Source organism: Bombus pascuorum, chromosome 4 (genome assembly GCF_905332965.1).
Source record: "Bombus pascuorum chromosome 4, iyBomPasc1.1, whole genome shotgun sequence".
NCBI classification, from domain to species: Eukaryota; Metazoa; Arthropoda; class Insecta; order Hymenoptera; family Apidae; genus Bombus; species Bombus pascuorum.
The window spans coordinates 8,148,057-8,163,663 of record NC_083491.1 but is presented as its reverse complement, the minus strand read 5'-3'; the positions used below and the strand labels follow the sequence as shown (position 1 = coordinate 8,163,663).

At 34.2% G+C, this 15,607-nt stretch overlaps 1 protein-coding gene across 12 annotated transcripts in view; it reads right to left on the bottom strand.

Annotated features, from left to right (window-relative positions):
• The window catches only part of LOC132906581 (tropomodulin), a 121,539-nt gene that overhangs the window by 19,213 nt on the left and 86,719 nt on the right, over positions 1 to 15,607 (bottom strand). For 6 of the 12 annotated variants that reach the window (XM_060958897.1, XM_060958898.1, XM_060958903.1 and 3 more), the window contains exon 10: positions 8,890 to 9,243. The exons of 1 other annotated variant lie outside the window; for it this stretch is intronic. Coding sequence is in view for 2 of the 11 variants with exons in the window: in XM_060958901.1 (XP_060814884.1) it covers positions 9,209 to 9,243 (35 nt within the window). In the remaining 9 variants the exon portion in view is untranslated. Of the gene's footprint in view, positions 1 to 8,889; positions 9,244 to 15,607 lie in introns of those variants that run through there. 5 more of the 12 variants (XR_009658003.1, XR_009658004.1, XR_009658005.1 and 2 more) reach the window with 1 other exon arrangement.

The window sequence follows — 15,607 nt, the reverse complement described above, 5'->3', positions numbered from 1 at the left end:
CGTACCGTAACGGTAACCACTGATATGATTTAAACTTTTTATTATCAATTCAATTTTTCTCTCGCTCATAGCTTCATGAATATATCTACTGATAATATCAACATACATAAGTACATACATATGTACATATTTCATCACACATCACGAAGTAATCGTCGAATTCGAATAAAATAACGTGAAATCGAGAATATCATTTTAAATTTTCATTTCATTATCCTGTTGTAGAGAAACCACTCTTTTCTTTTTGCAATGATTTTGATTACTTATTATTTCATTTATTCGTTGTTTCACGATGTTTCGATTAATTTCTACCTCTTTACTCGTAATATTCGCTTTATCACAATTTCATTCGTCCTTTTACCGACATTGTGTCGGAGAAAAGAAAAAACAGGTCACGAGGAACTATTATAGCTATAACTATGCCATTATGGAAAACGTATAGCTGAAATCCTTGGCTTCGACTGCAGGATTTCCTTGCGACGAAGACTTGGCTTATTCTGGATCAATTTCGCAAACTGAATCGCTTAACCCACTATTCTATGACCATAAGTATACTTTGTAATCATAAGTCGCATAAAGACTGTTACGTAACCACATTCACCGATCCTGTCTTTCTATTTCATATAGGTATATAGATTTATATTCCACATATAAAACTCGTAAATGTGTAAAATATTATAATGCAATCAACCTATTAACCGGAAAAGACGAGATAACCCATCGGGAATCTTTATATATATATTTTTTTTTTTTTAGGTTTCTTTAACATTCGTTTCATAACTTTCCCAGACATCGGCACAGATGTGTCGCTAAACTTACTTTTATGAATGTGAACTCAACATGCGTATAGTTTCTACGAAACAAGAACTATACATATTGTTCTACTATTGAAATATATCTAATTCCATGCGACTTCTACATGTTCCTGACACTGAACATGAAGCTGAAAGATAACGTTCCGCCTCGGTATAGGAAGTTTCAACAAGCCAGGCAGGTTCCCAAGTCGCGCAAAGAATACACCGGCAGATATGTCTAACAATGGCAACGTGATAAGTGCGTCTATATCGTCTTTCCTCGTGAGTCCAGTTTTCTTTGATTTACCGTTTCAATCTTAGAAAGAACCTTCACCTTACGCTCAGTATCTCTAAAGTTAAGAGAAACATATATTTTTTACTACTAACCGTATGTAGGAATAATTAATTCTCGGAATTATTTGAGCCTCTAAGAAGCCAAACTGATCAACAGTATTTTTTATTAATTATTTATTACCGCGTGTTATACTATATGTGAATGTTTCATTAAATTTAAATTTCGTTACTTAAGCACACCATTGGCACCATGGCACAAATAATATGGCGAACTCGAAGGTTTTGAAAAACAGAGTTTGTAGCATCATCACTTCCTGTACTTTCCAATTTATGAGCTTGATTCATTCATCAGCGTTTACAAAAGTGAAAGAAAATCAATTTTTAGTATTAAACCTATGGAAGGACGGGGCACAATCAGCGCTGAGAATTGTTTCTCAAATGTTGGCGCAAGTTAAAAGAGAAACAATTTTCATCGTAAAAGCTATGATGACGAACAATTAACTCTGACAGTTGTTTATTAACGTTCGCAAAATTTGAAAGGAATTTTTTTCATGAAACCTATAGAGTGTCGAGAGAATGGTTTTTCTTTTAACTTTTGAGAACATTCATAAATGATTCTTTTTAAAAATATTTCCCTCCTATGGGGTTAATAAGAAAAATTGATTTTTCAAAGTTTCTATGTCTTTTCTATAGATTTTCATTTATAGTGAAAAATGTCAAACGTTGGTTACGTTATAGTAGAAACATCACTAAAATTCTAACAGTGCATTATTACGTGCATTGAACGCATGCCTCGTAATGTCACTGACGTGATACGAATTATGATTTATCAATTATGATTATACTTGCAACAGATTGAAGATCTCTACATACAAATTAATATATCTGAATATCTTCTTTCATTAAAACCATAAATACTGTGAAAACCATGATCGAATAGCGAGGGTATGCAATTACATCCTATAATGATGTGTAGCACACGATGATGTATGCATACCACAAAATCTAAACATAGTAGAACGGGTCGCGGTATAAAGATTAAAGTAACGTATATAAATTGATATTTCCGATATAAAAGTTTCAAACATTCGAAAAAGTAAATTCTAACTTCAATAGACAAACTCTTAACTTTAAACGTTTGGACAAAGATAAACCAATGGATCAGAAATATTTCACCAGAGACTTTTTTCATGACATTCGCTTGTAAAAACATCAGGAATAGCTGGTTTTAAGAGAAAAAAAGATTCAATTTAATCGGCTGGAGCAAGAGCCCCAGAGGGGCGTGAATATCGGAAACGCAGCTGAAATGGATAGAAATAGAGGGGAAACGTCGAATTTCCGAAAACTATGAAATTTCTCGAGATGAATGCGCGCACGGTGATAGAGGAATCGACTTTAATATCCAGCGAGGAAAAATTGGTTCACGGGATCCGATGAAAGGGAGAAAAACCGGGCAGCCGAGGAAAAAAGAAGTAGAGGCGGCATCGATGACAGCGTAAAATCCAAAATAGATGAGACGAAATGGTCGACGATTTCTGACGAAGGATAAAAACCGAGGACGGTAAAACGAGAAGTAAAAAAAAAAAAAAAGAAAAAAAATAGAAAAGAGTAAAAAACGAAGGAATAAAAAAATAAAAAGCAAGGCACGGTGAAGAAAAAACTGAGCCGTACGCAGGCCGGCTGAAAAAGTAATTGAAGCTCCAATTGGCAAATAAATTGGCTCGAACTTCTATCGCGAGTCTTGCCGGTTCCGCCGTTTTTCCGCCGGACCTGGCGTTTACCCGCCAATTTCGCGGAACAAAGTAGCACAGCCTGCATCAATCACAGGTAAAACCACGTGAATTTCCCCTGTTCCGCGTGTCTTTGTGCGTGCAAGAATGAAACACGTTGCACCGTGATCGTAATTATTCGAACGATATAACTTTTCAACTACATTTAATGGGTTTGTCTGCAATTTTAACGTCCATTGGTATTTCGTTCGCGTTTCTAGATTGTGTATTTGCTTATAAAATTGATCGCGAATTGGTGGATTGTTTGATCGAAGATGACTTTTTCCGAATTTATATTTTGTAATAATTTCTCCGTGTTTCTTGTGAGTATGTGTATTATATTAATATAATTTCTTTGAAATAATAACAGACTTTAAAAAGTGTTTATAATATCGTAAATAAAACGAATAAGATATCACTTTAGATTCAGGAAAAATTATCTTGTTCGTGCTAAATAACGATGAAATTTAATGGAAAATGATAGAATGATGGACTTGCGAATAACAAGCATTTTTAATAATAGTTGTTTACGTACTATGTTAAGTTCGTGTATATATAATGATTTCTCAAATAGAAAAAGAATACATGTATTATTTAAATAAAAGTTTACTACCATGGGAAGAATCTTTTACAAGGATAAGGATGAGAGATATTTTATATTATATTGTTATTACTTCTTGTATTAGAACCATATGCTTTTATTCGCGTATGGGTCTTTATCTATTTTATTATTTAAAAACACGATGAACTGTTATATCGTTCTAAGTAAACCTTAATTTATTGTCTTGAAGCGTGTTAATTCTTTTAAGATGATTATCTAATATAAACATTTTAGTGTCATTACTTCTTGCAATGGAACCATATGCTCTTATTATTTCGATATACTTTATCATTTAAGAAACCGGCTAAATTTTTATATTATTTGAAATATATGTTAATTCATTCCATTAGAAATTCAATTGCCACTGGTCCAGAATTTCTCATTTTTAGTGCCATGCCTTCTATCTTAAGAAAGTTACGTCAATTTCAAGTCCCGGTAATCTCGTAAACTTTATTCCTAGTCGTATCAGTACCAGGGACTCTCTCTTACCCTGTTTTATTATTTCATTGACTAAAATTTATCTATCTTGAGGTACTCGCTTTCACTTTATGCTAACTGAATTACCCGAACGTAAATAAAATATGAATGAAATATTACACCAAAACAAGTAAATTCTTGATCGAAATCCTAATTAGAATTTTACAAATATGTAAAAGCTTAATATACTAAAATTCATATTAGTGTAAAACTTCGTTATTGCATTATTACAATTGAATGCTTAGACGTAGAACTATAACTTGATACGACAAACGTATCGAAAATTGCCGATGAACTATGTATAATAAATCGACGTTATATCGTATGTAATAATCTAATACAAATACCAAGATAGATAAATCGACAATTTTATTCAATCTTTCTCATTTCTTTCGCAGTGACCAGGTCGCTTAACTTTTATTCCACAAGACTTCTATGCCAAACAACACCGTTTCAATATTTACGTGTAATAATTCTCGAAACTGGAACTTTCGAGAGAATTTAACACGGACTATCTTCATCTTTTACGTAACTCATAACGCAAACAAGCAATTTGCTTCGGCGTATCAACGCCAAGCGCAGGGAGCGAACCGGAAACGGCGCGAAGAGCGCAAACACGTGCTGGTGAAATTGCTCGTAATCGCGTTCCTATACTGAAAATAATCTTCTTCGGTGTATTCGTGGACCGACGTACTCGGCGTTCTAAAATTTAACGAGAGCTTCTAGGCGTGGATATTGACCAGGGACGAATTAACCCTACGACTGAATACAAATGGGTTCATTTGCAAAGGAAAGAACAGAGAGTTCAGCGGACAAACAGTCGGCCAAACCTCATTATTATTCTCCCGTCCTTAACATCATTCGCCGTAGTCCTGGGATCTTTCAACTCAAAATCCACCTACAATCGAGTCTACTCAGCTGACAAACGTTCAAAAGGGAAATCGACATAAATTTAATTAACTCACAACGCCAGTGTTCTCCCTTCCACGTGGAACTTGCAGGGTGTCAAAGTATTTCCGACTTAATACCTTTCTGTCATTCGATCGTTCGTTCAGTGTTCTCTTTTAATATTTTCTTACTGGTATTAATCACGGTAGATTAGTCACCATTTAATATGAACCCGTCAAGGATCAATTTTGCATTAACGCAATATTTCACTTGTCGTGTCAACGAATTTATTTCATTGGAGTTTGATAAAAATTATATCGATGTGCTATTACTTCATAGAAGATAATGTAATTAGTTAATTTATATCATCGAATTCTTCGTTCTAACGTTACTGAATATTTCTCTCAGTCTCTTCAGTATCTTCTACGATTTAAAATAACACATGCAGAAATTGAGTATTTGTAACGTTATGATGGTAGTGTTCTTTTAATTAAAAAATCTCTTCTTTGTATTTTTGACTCGCGTGGTAAAGTTCCGAACACCATCTATTATTCTAATACATTTGTTTTACCTTGATAAAGCAATAAATTGCTTGTTAAGAATTATTTCATTGCTTGGTCCTTAATGGGTTTGCTATGTTTTGGTCCTTGTGAGACCTACACAATCTCTACCAGTGTATATACATAATCAGTTAATTCTAACTCGCATTCGACAATCTGATTATTTATTAACGCTGAAATAATGGCCAAATATTACATTCAACTTTTCTCTTCAACCCAATACTTCTATTTAATACTTGTTAAACGTTTGATGACCATCTTACAGATTCTCTACTGCAAACCAATACGTGCTACCAAGCACTAATTAAAATAACGTTTGAATTAATGTTTAATCACAATGGCTGTGTGTAAAAAATACTCTTGAGTGCAGTAAATAAAGATATGCATCGAAAAAAAAGGTAGTGTTACAGTTTCCACCTACGAAAACGTTGGAAGGTATATTTAAAAAAAAAAAAGAAGTATCAGTGCCACACGGATAAAAAATATCTAGCAAAAATGAAAAACCGCGGGAAAACGTATCGTGCAATGCGATTTCTGTCGAGATTCGATGAGACACAAATATTTTCACGGCTAACAGAGTATCGAAACCCAAAACATCGTGCTCCCACGTTTCGGTCGAGATATGTTAACCGACATGCAAATTTTCGTAAATTCAGGAACTCTTGCAATTTTTTCTAACGAATAGAAAATTTTACAGCCGTAGATTTATTATACGAATTTAATTAGCAGGGAGCGAAAGCAATTTGAAATGCTTTGGACGTTAATCTGCTGTTTGCTGCAAGATTTCAGAAGCTTCAAAAAGATAATTCTCGGAAGCGTTGGGATATTAAATTTTTTAAGGAAGAGGCTGAAATTGCTTCACTAATCGAAGAAGTAATAATCAGAGAAGAAGTAATTTAATAAACAATTGAGGATAAAATAAGCTTCCTGGTACGTATTTTGGATTCTTGGGACATTTAAACTAAATATTTAATTCTTAAATATGAAAGAAGCTTCGAAACTTTCAAGTTGTGACTTTAGAATTTTCAAAGTTTTGAAGTTATTAATCCTTAAATGCATACATACAGGGTTGACATTTTACAGCGTACTTTTATTTTATAATATAAATCAGATAAGTATTACTTACTGTATGGTATGTTGAATATAGTTACGTTACCAATATCAAATACATCCGCATTATACAACACGAAGTATTGATCTAAGCGAATAAAATAAAATCAACAATTTTTCCGTTTCATTATCTTCGTCTATTATAGTTTCAATATCCGGATGTTATTACGTTAAAATAATTTAAATACAACTAATAAGATATGATTCGTTTGTATGTTCTATAATATATCTCGTAGCTATTTTGAAAGAAATTCTTTTTACAAATAGAAAGGACCGAAAAGATGAAACTAGTTTCAGAGTAGACGAATATTTTCAAAATCCTTTGTTATATTTAAAGAAATCATGCATTCGAGGATTAATATTCGTACGGATTTTAAATTCCCAAGCTTTCCACGACGTTCATAAACATTGAACGAAAAGCTACAAAAATTCCTACATTTCCAAACATTCGCCAACAGGACTTCGAATATTCTAAATTTCTCTACACTCGCGATTCCAAAGCTTCAAACATCCGCAAACTTATCGAACGTAGGATTTCCGCTAAACCTCATTGCACAGAATTTTTCCAAATTCCGTGAACTTCCGTTCGGAATATCCAAATAAACATCGAAACTCGAAACTCGTCTCCCGAAGGACCTTTCATCGACAGTCGCTCTTTCACGAAGAACCGCCGCGAACGTTTTAAAAGGCATCGACACGCGGTTTTTGAACAGCGTCCTATCGATTCAGCTGTATAATTTTTATAAATTGTTTGGAAATTTCACGGAACGAAATACGTACTCCCTAGGAATTGTTACTATGCTGCAGAACTCGAGAAACGTTCGGATGGTCGTTTCTGAACGAAATTACAGGAGGAACGCGTTTTGTACGGACGATGGAACACGGAATCGCGGGGGAAGCAAGCAAACAGTGGCGGGCGAACGCTCATTAGTAAACGCGGCGCGTGTTCCGCGAGCTCTCCTCCTACGATTATCCCGGAAAACATGTATCAGAGCGAGCAGCTTTAAAAAAGTCACGGTGGATAGTTTTAAACGTGTTATTATATGGAGTAACACGTACGCCCTACCCCGTGTAACTTGGCTGGTGGCACGATACAAGCTGCAGGTAGTTAACTACTCGTTGGGCGCACAGGATGCAATCTCGAAATCGACCAGGCAACTTGGGAGCACGCACGCCGATAAAAAGAGCTCTCGCGTCGTCTGATATATGTAGACACCAAGAAATTATTTCCCTAGCTATCGCCACCGAATTTCCAACCAACAATCGTTTATATAGAGCCAGCGGATCGTACGTTCAACCCTTAAACTGAAATAGTTTAACATTAGATTAGTTCACAGGTTAGTAATTTTGTTCTTGTCATATTTTCTTAAATACTGTTTTATTATATTTCTAAGTAATTATAATTAAAGGTGTTTCTTGGGAATTGTATATTAGTTGTATATTACACTGTTACGATTAAAACGCGAATGAACAAGTAACTATAAGTTTTCACCGAAACACGAGAGTACTCTTTCTGTATATAACAAGATATGAACAAAAGTATAAGCTAATAGAAATGCTTCTTAAACATTTCCTATATATTAAGTTACACTTTTCGCAGCTACGATCATGGTCATCGTTAAAATTGTCTTTTATCATTACTACGATTGTTCCACCTTATATAGTTCAAATAGCGGATGTTCAAAAATTTCTTGAATCCCTTCTCGCATTAACATTATATACTCGTATAATATTATACACATGTAATTCATGAATTCACGTATATTACATACCAGCGTAAAGCTATAGTACTATACTTACATTTCGTCGAACCCATCACGTTATCTCAAACTTAACACCATTTCCATTTGCGAACTCATTGATTATCACTTGCATGTACCCGCTTGTAAGGAAACATTTGGTCAATTTCGAAGTACCAACGAAATCAATCGCTAAAACGACCATCGTCGTACAATAATAATTCAAAGAGAAGATAGAGAATCGGTGGAGCTGATTTAAGGGTTGAAGTAGAACTCGCTGCTCTCATTACCAGAGAATTATCGCTAGGGGAATCGTACATGATCGAGGTAAACAAACGGGGGACGAAATAGTGTATGCCAGAACGGTTTATTTGCGGTTTAATTTGCGCCAAAGTACAAATACTCATGCAAAACGAACATAGTATGTAACAGCGTGAACGTGCTCGGCCTTCAACGAGGCAGAGAATCGTCACGTAAAGCGGAGAGAATTTACGAAAAAAAAAAAAAAAAAGGGACAAAGACAGAAAAAGAGAAAAAAAGGAAAAAACAAGAAAACAACACTCGGTTGGTTCATTATTCCCGATCGTTTGTTCGACGAATTTAAATGGAACGTGTCCCATCACGGTTGCGTTGCGATTGGAATTGAAACAAACGCCGGAGAACGACATCGTTTTATTCTTCGACACATATTGACAGAGGCATAATATTAATACATAAAATGGAAAAAGAAGCTTCGCCAAGAACGTCCACTTATCGATTCTTGTTCACAAGTTACACGATGCGAATTATCATTTGCGTGAAATTATCATTTATGTCGCGAGCAATGCGTGATAGTAAGTGGTGTTTTTTCTTTTCTTTATGTATCTATATATATATATATATCTTATGCATATTATATATGTACGTATGTATAACATATAGGTAAATAAATATATAATATATGTACAAATAATACCTAGGCGAACGCCACTTCGCGTTAAGATGTCGCCACCCCGAGCCGGGACTGCCGTACTGCAACAGACACCCGAAACACTGTCATCTTCTGCGTTCAGCATTTTAGAATTAAAAAATCTTCACCGATCGGTTGCATGCCGGTGAAGAGAATGCAATCAACACGCAGCACACACTTTTTCACGTCAGAGGTTGAAATTGATTAATGAAAATTTGTTAAACGAAAGTGGTTCTTATGCAAAGGGTGTCCTGTAGTGTAGGGGATGATTCTTCGTGAAAGGAATCAAAGATGTTTAACATAAACTTTTCATATCCGGGACTTCGTTCCAAAAAAAGAAAAAAAGAATATTACTTTTTGTTTTCTAATTATTAAAAAAACCACCCCTGTTTAAAGGGGTGAATTAAAATTTCATTCTTCAGATAATTAAATCACGCGTATAGAATTTTATTTTTCATATTTTGATTATTTAAATAGAGAAAGATAAAATATCGTTAAAAGAGAATCTGTTTAAGTATTTTGAAAAATCAAAAACCAAATTGAAACGCTGAAAAGCTCTCATTTACGCAACAATTAATTAGTCAGATAAAACTGTTAATGGTTACTCACATCATTCTTTTTTGTTTTCTAAATTATTTATATAATTTTGACTATGAAGGTAACAAAAGCTTGAAGATTAATCGCTTAAAAATTTCCTAAGATTTTAATCAAACACATACTCTACAGAGTCCCACAAAAGAATATCGGATTACGCAATTTGAATATATTTCTTTTACGGAGAATCATCACCCGTATTAATAGTAATCTAACTGAAATCAAAGTCATATTTCAACCCCTGCTTTATACATATTTTTGCTCCGCCGCAAACGTTGCAAAGAGAATAATTCATTTCCATCAAAAAATATTCCGAATAAACTCAAATAGAACAGGATAATTGCCTAGCTGTCTTCTTATCGACTCGCTGATGAAAGGAAAATATGTACATATTTTTTGAAACTGGTTGACTGTAAATTTTCCTTTTCCTTTACGTCTCTTATTGATATAACATTTCTGATAAAATTCCAATTTTTCATCCTACAATTATTGAAACTTAACAGAAGATGATCTGCGGAAAATTTCTCTCGCAGAAATTTAATAAAAGAAGACATTCTCCACTACTGCAATTAAACATAAACAACAATAATAACAAACTAATATCATACAGCTCTAACAAAGAAGCTCTACTTTGACGCTTCAGCTGAAAATTTACGGCAAACAACACGATGATATCCGATTTATCTCGATGAAAAAAAGGGAAGCTTTTCGAATCAATTATCGCGATTTCCGTCGTGCCAAAGCGCGCAACCGTTACACGATTAAAACCAGCGGAACTTCGAATTAGAAAGAGAAAGAGAGTGTCCCTGGCCTCGTTCAGAACGTAATCCGACCGGGAAAATTGCAATTTCCACGCGAGCCAGGAATAACCCGGGCGACGACGTAAAATATATCCGCGTGTGTGCTTGGCCATGGATGCTCGTTGCTTTTTAATTGTCTTTCGTTCGCCCCGAATTCGGACTTTCTATCGCAGAAATTGCTGCCGCTTTTTCCTAGAGTCGCTGATACATCCATCATGTCGCCGAATTAAACAACTTTCGTCTCGAACCGGCAAACAGCGCGCGCTCATTCGAGCTTCGTTAGAACATGCATCGGAGGGGGCAAATTGTTGGAAAAGTCCCCGTAGAATTCTTCTCTTTGCAACGTTTCGATGAAGTGAATGGTTGAACGAGGACGAATCAAAGAATTTTACGACATTTCTATATTTCCTTTTTTCTTTATATGATTTTCTGCAATTTCGAAATACTCGTCCTATGTGTGGAATTTTATTTTCGACGGAATTATTTTTCATCGCGATCTGCTGGAAATATGCGACATCATTTAAATTCCTTTCATTTATATCGAGGAATTTTTCGTGGCACAGCTTTTATTCAATACGACAGTGAATACACGTGAAATATTAAATCAATAACTAATTCGTTAAATTACAATATGATCATTATACTGGACAAAAATAATATAATATTGTAATCTTTATTCAATATATAATTAATTTTAACAGAATCATAAGCGCAAAATTCTTTATAGTTCGATCCTCGCATAAATCATTGGAGCTCCTTCCTTTTTCTTCTAGTAAAAGATTTACCAATAAAACTCCTTCGTTCCCGAATGCAAAAAGGAACGATATTGTATACTTTCCACGCGTTAGTTCCATGCAAGAGGAAAGAAGCTCCACAAACGATCTTAACCCTTAAGGACTACCATGGGTGAAATCTCACACCAAACGTATTTTTCTTTAATATTATCGTCCCTTAATGATACTACCTTTCGCCTAATATCAAACGTAAGGATAACATCAATTACATTTATTTGATTTTATTTATTTCTAAATTAAAAAGGATCTATTTAGGTAGAATTTCACCCATGATAGCATCAATGTAATTTCTTTCAACGATAGCTTTTAAGAGTTAATTGTCCAATCTGTTAGTAAGAAAGAAAAGACAGGTCCAACTGCAAACAAGACGATAGTGTTAATCGAAAATATCGTATATCACGCTGTTATTTTCAAAGAAAACGTTTCAACACGTCGATGCACGTCACATTTCAAACACTGAAACAGAAGGGGAGGAAAGGTAGAGGATTTACGTGGAAACTCGTACGTCACAGCAATCTTTTAGCCTGGTAATAACACGTCCATGACGTGTTATGACGGAAACACGAGCGATCCGCTGGAAATTTCGTCGATGCATGAACATCGAGCACTTTGGAAATCCGCGGTACTCGACGCTCGTTTGACATTTAAAGCGTTAAATTCGGCTAATCGTGAAAATCGTTCGACCACTGTGATGAAGTTTATGCCCGCAAATAGTTATCAGAAAGGCGAAATAAGCTCGCGCATAATCGATCCGATTTGGTCGGGGATTTACCGTTTCAACCGTGTAAATTGGTCCACTTTCGAATAATTTCGATTTTCACGATTATTTTCTGGTTTTTAAGCGTTCGTTGAATAGCTGAAATTCTTTTCGTCGATGAATTTATATCATTGTGAGGGTGGAGTTTAGTGTGTAAAATGACAGTTTTCATTAGTTTATATGTACCGATGAAATATTAGTTGTAATTAACCCTTTATTGTCCCGTGTTATTTTTAACGAAATGTAATTTTCATGTTGTATATCGTATGCGATATAACTTTGCAAGCAACAAGATGAAAGATGGACCCATTTAACATTAAAGTTTAATTTTTTGTATTGTTTTGGATATCAAGAAACATTTGAAAAACTCTTAGAATGTTTATCGACTGTAATATTATACTAGATAATTGTTCGTTAAGTGTTTGAAACTTTCATCGATCACAATGAAAATTCTTTTCAAAAAAATCGAAGAACGAAATTTTGCTTGTCTACGGATAAATAACAATATGATTGACTTTTAAGATTTTTGTATGTATATAATACTTATTCTTCTAGAAAAACTAAATAAAAATTGTTGGACAAGAAAGGGTTAATAACTTGTACGTAATTTAAAGAGCTTCTAGAAGATTTCTGAATGAACAGGCAACCCCTTGCGTAACAAATCAATTTTCTATCCTGAATTAATTTAAATTTTCATTCGTTACACTTTTAGATGTATATGTAGCTCTCCTCTCGCATATTAAAAATGTCTGGCTGTATCGTTTGTCACAAATAAATGTTTCACCATAGGATATTTAATCAGCTAGTCAAAAAATGCCATCAAACGTGTGTTTATATAAAAAAATGTCACTGGCATTCTCGTGAAATGAAATGTTATACATTGATGCAGACATACCCCAAAGCGTCAAAGTTGAGAATTTAATTTTATACAATCTCCGTGAAATACGAAACCCGTCAATTTGCCCGTCTGTTAAATTTCCACAAAACTGACGCGCAGCATAAAACCTGGCTAATCTTAATACGCTAAAAACGTTGTAATACCGTTGTACGAAAAATTGTACGACCGTTTCAATTTATTACGCATTTATGTAACCATAAATCGTAGGATCAAAGTATAACAAATTTACGAAATTTATATCGCACGCGGTACTAATTTCTAACTCTGCTAGACTATTACAGTCTAATTGACCAATTGCTTTCAAACGACTCTCGAAATGTCTCCGCTCAAATCAATAATAACTTGGTTGAAACGCAAGGGGTTAACAATAAGACGTAAAAGGGCAAAATATAACTTGAGAAACTTCTAGCTGGCTTTTAGGCAAAAACATTGTGTCCCGTAGCTAAGTTGGAAAGTTATTCGCGTGACGAGAAGAAATTACTCCCGTATTCCTAGGCAAACAGCTAATCTGAACTGTAAAGCGGCGATCTGGCTACGAACTTTCCACCAAACGACCGGTTAATTGAGTTGTACCCTCGCGCAAGGGAAAAACTTTATCGGGAGCAGTTCGCGGTTGATCCAACGGAACAGTTTCATCGCGATCCGAACCTGCTGCCATGTATCAGCGTGTATGGTAGTTACACTATCGCTGGCGTGCACTATCGGCCAAAAGTACGAGACCTGGATTCACGTGAAAGCATTAAATATCGTTTTTCGAACACTAAAGGATATAATTTTATATTACAGTATATCGAAAAATAAAAAAAGATAATTATTTGTAGTTATTACGAAGTTAAAAGATTTGCAAACGTATATAATAATATTAATGCTAGAATATTTTTTGCAAATATTTTTAACAAAATGAATCAATTGTCTATGTATATACTTGTTTAATTTTTAGTTATAATTATGTTAATATACTGAGATACGGATTGGATGCTGATAATTGTAATGTTAATTGTAATTATTATATAAACTATCCTATAATATTATCTGAACTCTTTGCATGTAACAGGAAGAATATGATTCTTGAATGAAAATAAAGAAGTAAAAGAAGATTTAGTCCTTGTACTACCAACTAAGAAATATGCTAATTATTAAGATCATCTTACTATGATTAAATAACTAGTTGTTAGTTGCTCTTATTAAGGGTACCGCTTAATTATCATAGATTTCATCATAATTATACAGTCTCGTACTTTCGGCTGCTAGCGCACATTTAGTGATGGGATCATGAAAACGGTTATCGAAAATAGTATCACAATATAAAAAGCTATGAAATATTGTAAACTTGTGTAACACAAAATTGTTATCTTTATATGTTAATCAATTGAAATACTTTGTTGGTTTTTGCAGTAACTAAAATATATCGAATAATATACTGAAATATATTAAACATACTATTAATTCCATTAAATCTTGAAGAAACATTTTCTAGAACAGCATCGTTCTATAACATAAAATAATTATTGAAAAGTAATCTAAACTTCAACTAAAAAATATTTCACAATCTCTACAAAGTGTAATAACAAATAATATAATTTTTTAACGAATGAGGAGAAGATTAATTTCAAGTCGCTTTTACGTATCCGTTGGGAATACTTGACGGAAAATTCGAAGGCAATTAGTCAAATGCTTCATCAGACTTTACGATGTTACTCGCGATACGGTTGATCCCATCACTAGGCACGTCGTCACACGTTAAACCGCTCGCTGCTCGACATTTAACGTCGAGAGGACGTCACGCAAGGCGAACCGAGCTTCTGGAAGCTTGCGTGGAAATTAACGCGTCACGACTTCATCGGGTTTGATAGGATGTGCACCTAAATCCTGAGAGCGAGGCCGTCGACCAGAGTTAAAGCTCGTCTACAAACACCATTCGCAGTTAACGACGTGTCAGATCAAGCGCAAAACTCTGTTTTCGACTTTCATTACGAACTAACGTGTCGTGATGCATTACGAACGAGATACTAACCATGCAACGAATGAATCCTATGTTTTGTGAGATCCTCCTTGACATAAATTCATTCATTCTTAATTTCAACGGCGCATGATTCTTCATCATTCAAAATTGTAAACCCGATACTCATAAATTTCCATTTACTAGAAAATCTTTGTGTTTTTATTGAAAATTAAATTATTGAATTCCAGCAGATACTAAAATTACAAATAGTTGAGAATTTCTTAAAAACAGATTCTTTCGTTACCATATGTGTTATCTTTGAATCTAGATACCTTTAATTATGCTATAACGTATGAAACAATATTAATTACAATATATATGGTTGACTGGCAAAGTTTGAAGACTTAAAATATAATATATACTTTAAATATCTTTAGTAGAAAATACCAAAATAAAATAAAATTTTCAGTACAATTTTCTTCCAACATTAAACTATTGTAACTCTTTCACTATTAGGAATCTATGTCACAGAATCTCATAAAACATAATTTCCTAGAAATTATAGACCTCTCAAGTAACCGTAAAGTTCTCAAATACTTGAACATCGTTCGTAGCTCAAAACGCTTTTACACTGATCCTGT